General features: G+C 35.9%; 2 protein-coding genes across 3 annotated transcripts; one reads left to right on the forward strand and one right to left on the reverse strand.

Annotated features, from left to right (window-relative positions):
• The first annotated feature begins 2,891 nt into the window (after positions 1–2,891).
• Positions 2,892–8,731, forward strand: LOC111451168 (squalene synthase-like). 2 transcript variants are annotated; one of them, XM_023091475.1, is made up of 14 exons: positions 2,892–3,568; positions 4,018–4,060; positions 5,168–5,257; positions 5,416–5,491; positions 6,434–6,503; positions 6,588–6,731; positions 6,838–6,942; positions 7,037–7,183; positions 7,588–7,663; positions 7,794–7,882; positions 7,991–8,082; positions 8,181–8,226; positions 8,315–8,407; positions 8,509–8,731. In XM_023091475.1, the coding sequence occupies exons 1-13, from the start codon at positions 3,374–3,376 to the stop codon at positions 8,393–8,395; spliced, it is 1,254 nt and encodes a 417-aa protein (XP_022947243.1). In that variant the 5' UTR covers positions 2,892–3,373; the 3' UTR covers positions 8,396–8,407; positions 8,509–8,731. The 2 variants fall into 2 exon arrangements, with proteins under 2 accessions (XP_022947243.1, XP_022947244.1); XM_023091476.1 differs by having other exon boundaries at positions 8,315–8,411; positions 8,510–8,726.
• Positions 8,732–10,046: 1,315 nt separating this feature from the next.
• On the reverse strand, positions 10,047–13,905 carry LOC111451768 (SH3 domain-containing protein 2). The gene is made up of 10 exons (XM_023092306.1): positions 13,663–13,905; positions 12,804–12,926; positions 12,649–12,718; positions 12,397–12,548; positions 11,896–11,997; positions 11,048–11,248; positions 10,876–10,938; positions 10,626–10,793; positions 10,473–10,547; positions 10,047–10,379 (listed from the first exon to the last, which is right to left on the reverse strand). The coding sequence occupies exons 1-10, from the start codon at positions 13,720–13,722 to the stop codon at positions 10,263–10,265; spliced, it is 1,131 nt and encodes a 376-aa protein (XP_022948074.1). The 5' UTR covers positions 13,723–13,905; the 3' UTR covers positions 10,047–10,262.
• Between the last annotated feature and the right edge of the window lie 273 nt (positions 13,906–14,178).

Below are 14,178 nucleotides of genomic sequence, written 5' to 3' on the forward strand. Positions count from 1 at the left end.
TTTTTTTTTTTTTTTTTTTTTTTTTTTTGTCTTTCTCCTTTTATTATAGAATAATGGGTTTTTTAATATTTTAAAATTTAAAATTTGGTGGCATGCTATTTTAATATCTTTGAGAAGATGTTATTACAACTAAAATATTATTAAATAATAATTAAAATCTGGTTAGTTGAAGTATCGAATATTTACAAGTCACAATACATCATTAATATGCAAACATTATTTAGACAAAAAAATTTGATTTTGCGGAGACAGGATTTGAACCCAGGAACGAATTCACCACCGTATGGCTGGACTAGCGATTACTAGCGATTCCGGCTTCATGCAGTCGAGTTGCAATCTACAATCCGAACTGAGGACAGGTTTTTGGAGTTAGCTCACCTTTGCAGGATCACGATTTGATCCATAATAAAAAAAGTGTTTGTGATTGTTTCAGAAGAAATGAAACAAAAGATACGGAAATATTTTTAAAAGTACGGTAGGATTGAGATTGGATTGTATAACAGTCGAAGCCCATCGCTAGCAAATATGCAATGGAGAGAGTTTAGCCATACTACCACAAGTGACTCACCATTTGGTAACTAGCTATGGTACTATTTGTAACGGCTCGAATTCTACTCCTAACAGATATTGTCATCTTTGGGCTTCATCAGTAGACGCGTTTTAAAACATTGAGAATAAGCTCTTGTAGGAAAAGTAAAAAGACGACAATATCTACTAGCAATAAACTTGACTATTACAGACTGTAACCTATATTCTCGTTGGTGGGTTGACCTAATAGAAAAATGTCAACCTACCAATCGAACCAATTTTTTATCTTTAAAAAATTCAACCCAACCAAAATAAAAAATTAGAAAGGAAACAAATGTTTATTATTATATATTTTATTAGCCGGAAACACTATAATTAAATTATTTATATTAATTTAAATATTAATGTTAATAAATGTTGTTGAATTAATATAAATATTAATGTTATTAAATTTTGTTGAATTAAATCCAATCCACTTTGAGAAGGTTAATTAAATTTTACTTTTCCACATCTCATTTTTACTTTTTACAATTTACTCGTGAATTTATGGTCTCAATCAATGAACCATTCATACTATTATTTTAAATATATACAATAACTATTATTAATTTTATTTAATTCAATATTTCAAAATAAATAAATAAATTTTATTATTATTATTTTCAATTTACTAATGGTTTCATCTTAAAAAAAAAAAGGAAAATGGATAATTTTTTTTAATATTAACTTCTAATTATTTTTATTATCAAGGGTATATAAATTCATCAATTTCTCTAAAATTTTAGAAATTCTAATTTGTTCCATTATTAATGAGTTTTTTTAAGTTAAATAATAATAATAAATAAATAAATAAATAACTTATTTATCTCTTTTGTTCATGCTAATATAACAATAAATAAATAAATAAATAATAATAAAATACAATATTGATTTAAATCATCTCGAACTATATAGATATAATTCTTCTTAATATTGATGTGACAAGCTAAGAACGTTAAGTCTCGATCTAGTTTAGATATATAGTTTTTGCGAATATGATTTTAAAAACGCTGATTCGGTTCTAAATCACTATTGTTCTTTACACCACTTTATTAAATAAATATACTTGGGCAAGTACCAACATTCTGGTATAATCATATTATGAGTTAGGAGATGTAGTTATGGGTCGATTCTCATTGCAAAATATGAATAAACACAGCCGATCATAATCATTTGAGACCATAATTTTTAAGATTTTGACTTCGACATATTCACCTTTATAAAAATACAAATCGGAGAGGATAAGAGAGCGATAGAGATAATTTTGGTGTTATTATTATTTTTAAAATTTTCATGTCAATATTAAATTAATAAAAAAAAAAAAAAATTACTCGAGGGACCTTTTAAACCTATTTTTCAAAATTTACAGACTAAAAGGTAAAATTTTCTAAACATGTCACAACTCGACTTTTAAGTTTTCGAATCTCGAACTGTGACTTAAGAGATGAAAGTGAATGTAAATAAAAATACAGTAAAATTTAGCTTAGATTTTGAAAACGTGTTTAAATAATAAATATTAAAACGAAGAGATATGTATTTATAGACTTAATTTACAAAAACTAAGGTTTCGAATGAGACCAAAATTTTCGAACCTTATCCTAATACGAGCTCAACTAGTTAAGACATATATTCTAATACGAAGAGTTAGATTGTTTCACTTTAAATGTTGAACTAAAAAAACGTCTAATGCATATAAAAGAATCGAATCCTTTTAAATTAGTGGTTCATAAATTTTAAAAAATGTCTAATAGATCCTTAAACTTTTAATTTTGTGTCTAGCAGATCCCTGACCAAAATAGAAATTTAAGGGTTTAACTTTAATTGTTTAAAAAATACTGTATACGGTCTTGCTTGTCCAGTACGTGTTTTCCATGGTCGCATGTCTATTCCAAACATCTTTTACATGTTTCTATCCTAGGTAGGTCTTTACCATTTTAAGTTGGATCAATACGAAGGTGTATGACTGTTCACCAAAATCATGTCTACAGTCGCGAGAGTTAAAATGGCTCAAAATATACTACAGATAGATATGACTAGTTGTGACTTCTTCCTATTTAAGGTGTGATATTTATTTATTTGGTTATAGTCATATAACATTGTTTTCTGTGTGGAAAAAAAGAAATTATTTTTTAAGATTAAAAATTCACCAAATTGAATTAAATACAGAAATTAATGTTATTTTGTCGACTTTTGGTGGATCCATCCACGGGTCTAACACGCCACTCATTTTCCACACCCAATTTTATTTAATGATTTATATATATATATATATATATTTGTGATGACATTTGAATGAATAAAATAATTATAAGATGCCAACAGATCGAAACCAAGATGAACAAAACTGAAAATTGATTGCCATTTGAATTTGGGGCCGTAAAAAGCTTTGGTCTCTGCCAATTTGTATTGTACTCAGTGCTCACGCGTTCACCAGAACGTCCAGTTTTGTCTTCAAATTTCCTCCCCTGCCCTTCCATTTCTGCAAATTCTTAGAAACCCACGTATTTCACGTTGTTTTCTTTGATTACAGCATCTCAACAAACAATCTGCACAGCTATATAAGCAGATTCCATGGATTTATCTTCTTTAAATATCTGAAAACTATCATCCTTCATTAAATTGTCCGTCATTTCGGGATTTGGGCTTCAATCATTCTGTTTTCTTCGCTATTTTGTTCGATTTTGTCATTGTCGATTGAATTAGAGGATCGCCATTTGAGGAATTGGGTGTTTGCGCTGTGGTTTGACCGGCGTGGGATCTGGAACTTGTGGAGTTTGTGTGTTTGAAATCGGATTGAGAGCTTGAAATGGGGAGTTTGAGGGCGATTTTGAGTCATCCGGATGACTTTTATCCGCTTTTGAAACTGAAAATGGCTGCAAGACATGCGGAGAAGCAGATCCCGCCGGAGCCTCATTGGGGATTTTGCTATTCCATGTTGCATAAGGTTTCTCGAAGCTTTGCTCTCGTTATTCAGCAGCTTACGCCCGAGCTTCGAAATGCTGTAAGTTCAAGATCAAGAGCTCGATGTCTTTTGTGTTTATAGTACTGATGTTTTGGTGTTTCTTTAGTTGAATTAATCTGTTTCATATCATGGATTGATGGTGTTGTTGTTGATGTTGAATCCATTTATCAGCTCTGATGGTTTTTCTTTTTGAACAGTTTGGTGGATTGATCGTTTGTTAGGAAGAACAATATTGATAGGCGTTGAGTGAATATATGAACAAATCTGATGCTGTTTATCATATTTATTCATGTTTACTGATCTTTTATCACTGTGAAAGCTTTCCCGTTTCATTCCTTATATTATAACATGGATTATGATACAAGTTACAGTTCTTACTGCACAATTTCAGTGTTCGTTTGTTCACTAATTATTGAAGTGTATGTATTTGTTTATCCAAATAGCCTTATTATAGCGTTTCTTAGCTTATCGTTTTCGTTTATTTGCAGGTATGCATATTTTATCTCGTTTTGCGAGCCCTCGACACTGTTGGTATGTTATGAACTCTTCACTTCTTTTGTTTGTGAGATCCTATTCCATGCATCATTGGCCTTAAGTTTGAGAAATTTAATGGTTTTTGCTTCTATTGCAATTGATACAGGTCGAGTAATAACTAGATAGCCATTTTGGTTACATTATCTTAGCTTCATTACTGTGAGATCCTATATTGGCTGGGGAAGAGAACAGAACATTCTTTATAAGGGTGTGGAAACCTCTCCGTAGCAGCGCGTTTTAAAAACCTTGAGGGGAAGGCCAAAAGGGAAAGCCCAAAGAGGACAATATCTGCTAGTGGTGGACTTGAGTTGTTATAAATGGTATCAGAGCCAGACACCAGGCGATGTGCCAGCAAGGAGGCTGAGCCCCAAAGGGGGGTGAATACAAGGAGGTGGGGTGGACATGAGGAGGTGGGGTGGACACGAGGAGGTGAGGTGGACACGAGGCGGTGTACCAGCAAAGACGTTGGGCCCCGAAGGGGGGTGAATATGGGGGTCCCACATCGATTGGAGAAGGGAACGAGTGCCAGCGAGGATGCTGGGCCTCAAAGAGGGGTGGATATGGGAGTCTCACATCGATTGGAGAAGGGAATGAGTGCCAGCAAGGACGTTGGGCCCCAAAAGGGGGTGGATTGTGAGAATCCCACATCGGCCGGAGAGGAGAAACGAACCACCCTTTATAAGGGTGTGGAAACCTCTCCCAAGCAGACGCGTTTTAAAAACCTTGAGGGGAAGTCCGAAAAAGAAAGCCCAAATAGGATAATATCTGCTAGCGGTGGGCTTGGGCCGTTACAATTACCTTAGGTTTACAAACTTAATTTATATTAAGTTCCCACTTCAGCACTCATAATCTTCGCAGTTATCAATTTCACTTGAACACGTTCACCCTACTTAATCGAGAAAAACTCTTTATTTTCTTTGTAATTGTACCAATACGTGCAAGAACATGTAGAAATTCATGTTGGTTTCTTTGTTATGTGGCTTAGCCTAATTGTCTTATTGTGATGGAGATTTTTCGGTCAATGGCATTTTCTTCTCTGTTATGGCTACACATTGCAGCTTTCATATGTTTTCAAACTGATCTAACATCTATATTTCTTTACAGAGGATGATACAAGCATAGAAACCGATATCAAAGTGCCCATTCTGAACGCTTTTCACCGTCACATATATAACCCTGATTGGCACTTTTCATGTTAGTATTTTACTTGTAATTTTTTCTTCTCTTTAGAATCGAAAAACGAATTAATGAGTTGAATTTCTGTGCATCTGAGTTCATATGTTTTAAGAGGTATTTTTAGTTAGGATCTCTTCTCTTCTTCTGCTGACTTGTGTTCTTGTTTCTATATTCAGGTGGCACAAAGCACTATAAGGTTCTCATGGATGAGTTTCATCATGTTTCAACTGCGTTTCTTGAACTTGCAAAAGGGTTGGTTACTAGAACCTATTGATTCCTGTCTGATGGTTTCTAACAAGATAAGAAACAAGTGATGACGTCCATCATCCATGCGTGTTGAAGTTCGTCTCTAAGAGACGAACTTCGTTCATGTAATAAAAACAACAATATTGAAATGAATTGTTTGAAAAACGTTATATTTTAATAATAAGTCTAAGAAATAACAATAAAATGAAACTAAGAGTCCCATAAATGACTTGTGTTCTTTCTGATTTTATTTTTCACTGCAATTAGTTCTGTTATTTGTTTGTTTTTCCTTTACAAAATGAAACAAACTTTTATGTGCACAAGAAAGAAAACTATTAGAGTGTAACAGCCTAAGCCCACCGCTAGCAGATATTGTCCTCTTTCGGCTTTCCCTTTCGGCTTTCCCCTCAAGGTTTTTAAAATTCGTCTGCTAGGAAGAGGTTTCCACCCCCTTATAAAGAATGTTTCGTTCTCCTCCCTAGCCAATGTGGAATTTCACAATTCACCCCACTGACACTCAACCGATTGTGAGATCCCACATTGGTTGGGGAGGAGAACGAAACATTCTTTACAAGGGTGTGGAAATCTCTCCCTAGCAAACGCGTTTTAAAAACCTTAAGGGGAAGTTCGAAAGGTAAAGCCCAAAGAGGACAATATCTACTAGTGGTAGGCGTGGATTGTTACAGTTGGTATCAGAGCCAGACACGAGGAGGTTGAGCCTGAAAGGGAAAGCTCAAAGAGGACAATATCTGCTAGTGGTGGGCTTGGGCCGTTACATAGAGATTAGTGGAACTAGTTGTCCGAACTCTTTAGTAACCTTTTCATTCTAGTATCAAATAAAATCCCTCCAAAAATGAAACATCAGAAAACCCCTTTGCTTAGAATATCTTTGATTCTGACTACAAACTTCTTCGGTGCTTTACTCACTATGCTCACTTGCCTCTGCAGGTACCAGGAAGCGATTGAGGATATCACGAAACGAATGGGTGCTGGAATGGCTAAATTCATTTGCAAAGAGGTACAGCATGACTCTGTCATCCATGGCTGAAATAGTACGTATTGGTTGGCGTAGAGAACTGAAACATTTCTTCTGTTCTTGTAGGTAGAGACAGTTGACGATTATGATGAATATTGCCACTACGTAGCTGGACTTGTCGGACTTGGTTTGTCGAAGTTGTTCCACGCATCGAAGTTGGAGGATTTGGCATCTGATTCTCTTTCAAATTCTATGGGATTGTTTCTTCAGGTCAGCTATTATTCTCTAAGTGGTCAATGTTCTTTCCAATGATTTTGTTTCTATTTGCGTTCAAGTTTGACACCGACGTACTCTTTTTTGAACTATTATAACACAGAAAACAAACATTATTCGAGATTACTTGGAGGACATCAATGAGATACCGAAATCTCGAATGTTTTGGCCTCGCGAGATTTGGAACAAATATGCTGATAAATTAGAGGTGCATAAATCTATATGCCTTTGTCCTTTTGGTTTCTGGTTCTTATGTTGCCTTTTGGTCTGATTGGCTTGTTTCACTATCTTTGGCATTATAGGATTTTAAATATGAGAAGAATTCGGTCAAGGCTGTGCAATGCCTCAATGATTTGGTCACTAATGCTTTGAACCATGTGGAGGATTGTCTGATATACATGTCTAACTTACGAGATCTTTCCATATTTCGATTTTGTGCAATCCCTCAGGTACGAGATTTTTCAACTCTTCGTGTAGGGATAAAAGTCATAAGCTAACTTAGTCGTCTCTGCCTTGTTGCGGGTCAGCACCTCCGAAAGAAACGGAGAACTTCATTATTCCCAATGAACCATATGATCTTGACCTATCATTTGTCCAATTTGATCGATTTGACTACTTAGTTAACTCTTTGATCTTGAAGTTTTCGTATACTTTTTGCTTCATTTCAGAGGATATTTTATCAATGCCGGAAATATACCGATTTGATATCACCCTTAAATTCGAATTAGCAAAAGCAATCTCTCCTTGCATATTATGGATTCCAAACATTTTAAATGCTGTCGTACATCTCTTTCATGCCTCGAGCAAAATCTTTGTAGGAATAATCATTTAGTTTGGGATGTGCTTTTGATAGATTATGGCGATTGGAACCTTAGCATTATGCTACAACAATGTCGAAGTCTTCAGGGGTGTCGTCAAAATGCGTCGGGGTAAGATTTCGATCTATTAGTAAAGAAAAATCCCATAAAAGGTGCACCGATTTGGTGGTAAGTCGAAAAAGGGAGCTAGCATTTTTGGAATCTGCCCGTAGTTTGAACTTATATGGCTTTTGTTCTGCAGGTCTTACTGCAAAGATCATTGATCGAACGAAAACAGTTGCGGATGTCTATGGAGCTTTCTTTGATTTCTCTGTTATGCTGAAGGCTAAGGTAGAAATCTTTTGGTCGGACTTAACGATTGCTCAGTGATCGGTTTTCGTTCTTCTGCATAAATATGAGAGCTTATTACATCATCTAACTTCTTCGGGTTTTCTACAGGTCAACAACAATGATCCTAATGCTGCTAAAACCCTGAGCAGGATTGAGGCAATACAGAAAACGTGCAAGGAGTCGGGTCTCTTGAACAAACGGTTCGTATTTTCCTACTCGGTCTCACTCGTTTCTATGTTTCATCCTTCAAATCCTCTGACCACTCTGAAAATTTTTCATCTTTATTGTCATCCACCAGGAACTTGTATGTGGTAAGAAGTGAGCCAATGTTCAATCCAGCTGTGGTGAGTTTTTTTATTACTCAAATAACATCGTAACGATATCGTTTTCAGCGTAAAAATATCTGATGATGTTTCTGTTGTTCCGATCCAGATTGTCATCCTTTTCAGCCTAATATGCATCATTCTCGCGTATCTCTCCGCCAGACAGTTACCAGCTAACCAACCCATATGAGCATCGAACTCCTCCGGTGAGTATCTTATCGATCGGGTCACTGATTACAGACAAAGGCAATTGCATGTAGTCGTTATAGTCGTTTATGTTCTACGTTTGGTTTTGTGAATACAGGACAGGAGTTTGAACCGAACACGACGTGAACTTGGACGGTATGATTTAGTTTCTGGGTCCATAATCTTCCTCAGAGCTTTGTTTAAATGTTAGAAAGGGTGTAAGTTAGTGTGTTGTTAAGTACAGACCAGGAAAGGAGTGAGATGTTGTAGCATTCTAATGGGGATGTGTAGTGTAATGGTTGACATGGAAGTAAGCTTTGTTCTTGTTTTTTCAATATTCTATTAAGGGATTTAAGTTTTGGAATTAAAAGTATCTTCCATAACAAATAGTGTGTGCATCACAGTGTCTTTTTAAGAAATCAGGAAATGAAAGAATATAGAAAGACATGTAAAAAAATTCAACAAATGTAAAAACTAGAGATCAAATCATTGTTTTTCTAAAATAATAATTAACTTCACATTAAGATACATTCAATTTGACGGTTTTAAAATCTTTAAAAAAAATTGTATCGGGATTTTCGGCAAACAGAGATCTTGTGATCTCAATCATCTACACGATTTCCTCTTAATTTCCTCCTCGGTCTTCTAACCAATCTGCCTCCTTTCTCTTTATACGGGGAGTTCTATCTCTTTCCCTAAAGATCTTTTCAAGTGTCTTTTGACTTTCGTTTGGGCCACGACGACACAACAATCACAGATCGTCCTAACTAATTGACCCCTTTGTCAAGTAGAGTTTCCCAAAATCGACACTATTGATTTTGTTCTTACCGCGGTTGGCAAGACTCTTCATGACTCTCAAAGATTATGTACATAGTGCAAGGTCTCACATAACATAGAACAATGAAGTAATGTATCCATACGAGCTTCGGCCCTCATTGTCGCTTTAATAATGAATGATATAGAGAAAGTCTTCCCAAGTTTGAACCATCTATTTCTACCTTAACCCTTCCCAAGTTTCCCTCCTAGCAAACAGAGAAAGCTTATTCCTCATCGCTCGCATTCATCTAATCGAGCAAACGCCCAAAAAAAAAAAAAAAAAACAAAGAAAACAACAAAAAGACTAGGACCAAGACAAAAAGACTAGGACCAAGACCAACCTTTCCCTTCAACCTATTTTTGGTTTTGATTTGAATCTACTCGGTCTAGCTAGTGAAGGCCTATGGACAACCCAACCCACGTGCATCATCTCATTGAACTATAATTTTTAATGCAGACCTCTACATATTTATAAATTACTTTTTCAACATACTATATACAAACACGTACACCAGAATACTATTCGTGTTTTTTTTCTTTTTTTTTTGTTAGTTTTCAACAACGTGAATAAACGCTAACTCATAGTCAAACCTAGGGAATACATTAACCATTGTGCCTAGTGGGCTCACTAGGCATGTGCATGGTTTATAGTCAAACCTAGGGAATACATTAACCATGGCACCTAGTGGGCTCACTAGGCATGTGCATGGTTTATGGTTTATGAATACGATTATTTACTTAAAAGAAGCAAAGTAGCATTCTTATTGCCTAACTGGAGAATAATACAACCGTGATAAAACAGAACGCCAAACAGAGCCTGTCCAAAAGGGGGGACAATAAAAAGAAAGTTCAGGAACACCAGCCCACAAGGATCAATAGCAGAAATTTACGGTCTCCATATTACAAAATCTCAACAATTGGTATAATGAGAATTCTATCAGCAAGAACACGATGCATCATCCATCCGGGTACATCTAATGAAAAAGAAAAGAAAAGAAAAAAAAAGAAAAAATACACATACAATATCTCCAACCGATTAAAATCATGCAAAAGGATCAAAACACCTCTGCAACCTTACTTGCAAGTACGCGTTCTCTTCTTTCTATATATCCAAATGGGAACCATCCTGCTTTGCCTTTGCACTCTCCCTCAGCCCAACCGTTGTTCGACACCTGTTGGAAGAACCAATGGAGAACATGATCAATAAGTGAGGTTTGTAAAGAATCCAAACAGACAACTTTGAATAAGTCGATTTTGTTTGTAACCTTTCTAACAACGACGTAGTCGCCAACTGTTAAATTAAGCTCAACGTCTGACTCGGCTTGGTAAGGATGCACGACCTAAACGAAGACAAATCAGGTAGGTAGTATTAAACAAGATGTAGAAATTTCCAAGGAAAAAGGGACTTGGCGAGCTACCTCCCCCAAAAAGTAACCCATGGAATCTGTTGAGCCATTATGTGCTTGAGAAGCAAATACACCATTGACTTCTTCATATGAGGGAGGAGGAGACATGGTATTGTCAACACTTGGACCAGGAGGAGGGGGAGTAGGAGGAGCTTCAATTCTCTGTCGCTCCATTATCATCTACCAATAAAAGAATATTATGTGCTTAATTCTTAAACATGGTGTGAAAAGCTGCAGAAGAAAACTGGCGCGTGATTGCTACCTCGCCTTCAAGCTGATCAAGTATTTGGAGGACTCTTTGATGATAAGCGCGTTCTGCTTCAACCTTTATAATCCATGAAAAAATCAAGATCATAAATTTCAACATTCGACTCCATAAATCCAAACAAAACCAAAGAACCACCATAGATCCTGATAATAAAAAATATACCTACCATGGCAATGAGTCGCTGGAGAGTTAGCCTCTGTTGTTGAGCTTCAACAGCAGCCATGGCTGCTGCAGCTTCCTTTCCCATTGTTGCCATATTTGACTTTAGATCATGCAATTTTGCTTCTGCAGCTTCCAACTTTATCGTAATCTCGCCATTGCCTGGTGTTTCCCTTACTCTTGCCTGGCGCTTGAAAACTTCAATAGCCTGTCTAGGTACAACATAAAATGCTGCTTAATTAAATCTTGGCTATAAGAAAACAATTTATAGATCATGAATTTCATTCTAATTTAGAATTGGAATTTTATTAAAATATGTCACGTCCTGAGCCAATAAAAGAAGAAAAAACAAAATTTCGAATAGAAGAATTAGAGTCTATTTACATATCAAGAACGGGAACATGGAGATGAGAACATTTTCACTCAATCCATTTGTTGTAATTTACATCAGGACACAAATCATCTCCAACTACTGAATCCCAGCTTAAATCAGGACTCCGTTAAAGAGATTGTCGTTCTTATTTTCTTATTAGTGTAGATCCGCCAATTTTTTACGTAACATTTTACTTTGTACTATTATTGTGGATACCATAGCAATCTAAATTTAAGTGTCATACAGGTCAATGCAGGCAGCATTGATAATAATCAGTCCTATTATCATTTTGATTCCACAAGAATTTTAGTAAACACAAACTTAAAAATTCAGGTCCATTTCTCACCTATTTCATTCCAATTAATCTTTTTCCTTTGATTTTCCTAGACCTACTCCTGTTTCATTCCAATGAGAGGAACAGCCACATTTTCGCATTCCCATTAGTTAATGAAATGGAATAACTCAAGGTACTGATGAATTACCTGAGCTTCAGCTTCTTGTCGCATTCTATCATAACGTTGAGCAAGATGTCGAGCATCCTCCAAAGGAGCACCCATAACCATTGCTCTCAATGGCTCTGCAACCTGTTAATTGGAATATGCTTAAAATCATCATTGTCCTTCTTAGTATGTTCATATGCATAATCATTCAAAGAATAACAACTCAGGATATGCAAGTTCCTCATATTTGGGTAGCTCATCATTTCAACTCAATAAGGGAATAGTTCCTAACAGCCTAAATTCCTGACAAAGAAACCTAATCATGATATACAAATTCCTACACTGAATGATTATGCATATGTTTGGGGCCATTATAATTGTTCCCAAAAGACGGAAGAATGAACCTTTAAAATTTGGTTAACTACTACTCAAATGATAGCATAGATGTTTAGGTAAAAATTATTTACACTTTCATGCTTCGATACTTAGGTTTATACACAACAATTCATGCCATCTATCTTGCGCAAAAATCTATGATCTAACCTGAGTACCAAGAGCCTTCAACATGTTTCCACGCTCTTTCTCCATTTGAGCTCGTGCACGTCCATAACTTAATGCAGCTTTCGATAATGTGTTGCCACTAGTACATGTATTTTCAGCACCATATTTCCTGCTATCTTCTGACAACTTTGTTCCTATAGAATAAGATGAACACAGGCAGAATGATGACAATTAAGCTCAAAATCTCAGTCCAATTACAAAACTTTGAAAGCCCTGAAAGACCCAAGAACTTACCTATTTCAACTTGTTTTGAACCAGTAACAATATAACCCTCTACTCCTCGTACAATATCCCTTTGAAAATGCTAAAAGGAAAATGAACTTCACATAAACAAAGAGACAATGATATGGAAAAAAATAAAGGAACTAAGCCATAGGATGAGTATCAACCTTTCCAGCACGAGTTGATATATACAACTTTTCTAGTTTTTGATGTTGGTGAAGTTCTGCCTCATCCGTAATGATGTTATCTGAACCTCCATATCCTCCAGCACCAAACTGTTTGAGGACAGCCTACAAAGTAATATATGGTCACATTATATCGTGGACTTTTCCTACTATACCAAGGATATAAGAATAAAATAAAAGCTAATCCTGCATTAAAATTAAGATAAGCAACAATGAATTAGTGGAGAGATGAGGGTGGGAAAGAGATCAGAAACACATTCCTACAACTTTTTATCCAATTACACCATTCAGAAGAGCATTTCCTCGGAATAAGACACTAACCACTCTTTAAAGAGCATAAAGTTATAGTTATTCATCGCATCAATCCGGCATATGAACTGTTACACAAAACTAGTGGTTCCTAGCTGAAATCCATTGAGCATAAGGATTACAGAATACTCCATCCCGCATTCCTCACTCCAAATATTCTCTCTACGGATAAATTATCCACCAGCAAAAGATAAGCGAAGACTAAACAAACAATCAAAGATTTCGCTTCCAGATCCATGAATTCGTAAAAATTAGTTAATCAACAAACGAATCGACATCCGAATCAAATCCACCATTACCAGCAGTAGCATTGCAGAATATACCAATTTTTAAAATAACCGCAGCAGAGACAAAAACAACCAAAACTACACAACAAATAAGCCAATGGATGCGAAAAGAACAAAAAAATTCAAAACAAAAAACAAAGGATCGAGTAGAAACTTCAATGCGCAGAGAGATCAAAGACAAACACAGAAACGGATCTAAACAACGGGAAAGAGTTAGGGTTCGATTGAAACAAAAGAAAAGAAACCTGCTGCTGGCGAGCGACTTGTTCTCGTAGCTTAGTGGCTTGCTTTCGGATGGCCTCCATACGACGGGTCGAATCTGGCCCGGCGGGAATCGGAGGAGAAACGGCGGGGAGATTGGAGGAGAGAGAGAGAGAGAGGGAGAGAGGGAGAGAGAGAGAGAGAGAGAGAGAGAGAGAGATGAAGGCCCTTTTACGATTTTTGATTTGGTTTTTCAAAATTGGGAAGTTGGGCAGTCGAAGCTTTGGGAGGCTTCGTGCTCACATTTGTCTCTTAATTGGGTAAAATTAAAATATTACAAAAAATTTGAAAATAAATTAAATTCCGTTAATTTATATAAAAAGTTTGGATTTGAACCAAATTTTGGTATTACCGGTTGCCGGTTACAACCATTCCATTTTCCTGTTTTAGTTTAATTAATTTTTTGCCAAATTCTCTCTAACTTTCACTTATTTCTTCCCAATGTCCAATGAATGGATATTACCAAAAATTTCAACATTAAAAAAAAAAAAAAAAAAACC

The sequence above is a fragment of the Cucurbita moschata genome, unplaced genomic scaffold (assembly GCF_002738365.1).
Source record: "Cucurbita moschata cultivar Rifu unplaced genomic scaffold, Cmos_1.0 Cmo_Scf00013, whole genome shotgun sequence".
Lineage (NCBI taxonomy): Eukaryota > Viridiplantae > Streptophyta > Magnoliopsida > Cucurbitales > Cucurbitaceae > Cucurbita > Cucurbita moschata.

Excerpts from the sequence above, each read along its gene's own strand:
- LOC111451168 (XM_023091475.1), top strand. The coding sequence starts at position 3,374 with ATGGGGAGTTTGAGGGCGATTTTGAGTCATCCGGATGACTTTTATCCG. Across the intron at positions 4,061-5,167 it reads GCGAGCCCTCGACACTGTTG|AGGATGATACAAGCATAGAA; the intron begins GTATGTTATGAA and ends ATTTCTTTACAG. Across the intron at positions 7,664-7,793 it reads TGTCGTCAAAATGCGTCGGG|GTCTTACTGCAAAGATCATT; the intron begins GTAAGATTTCGA and ends TTTGTTCTGCAG.
- LOC111451768 (XM_023092306.1), bottom strand. The coding sequence starts at position 13,722 with ATGGAGGCCATCCGAAAGCAAGCCACTAAGCTACGAGAACAAGTCGCT. Across the intron at positions 11,998-12,396 it reads TGAAGGCTCTTGGTACTCAG|GTTGCAGAGCCATTGAGAGC; the intron begins GTTAGATCATAG and ends TCCAATTAACAG. Across the intron at positions 10,794-10,875 it reads TTGATCAGCTTGAAGGCGAG|ATGATAATGGAGCGACAGAG; the intron begins GTAGCAATCACG and ends TTTTATTGGTAG.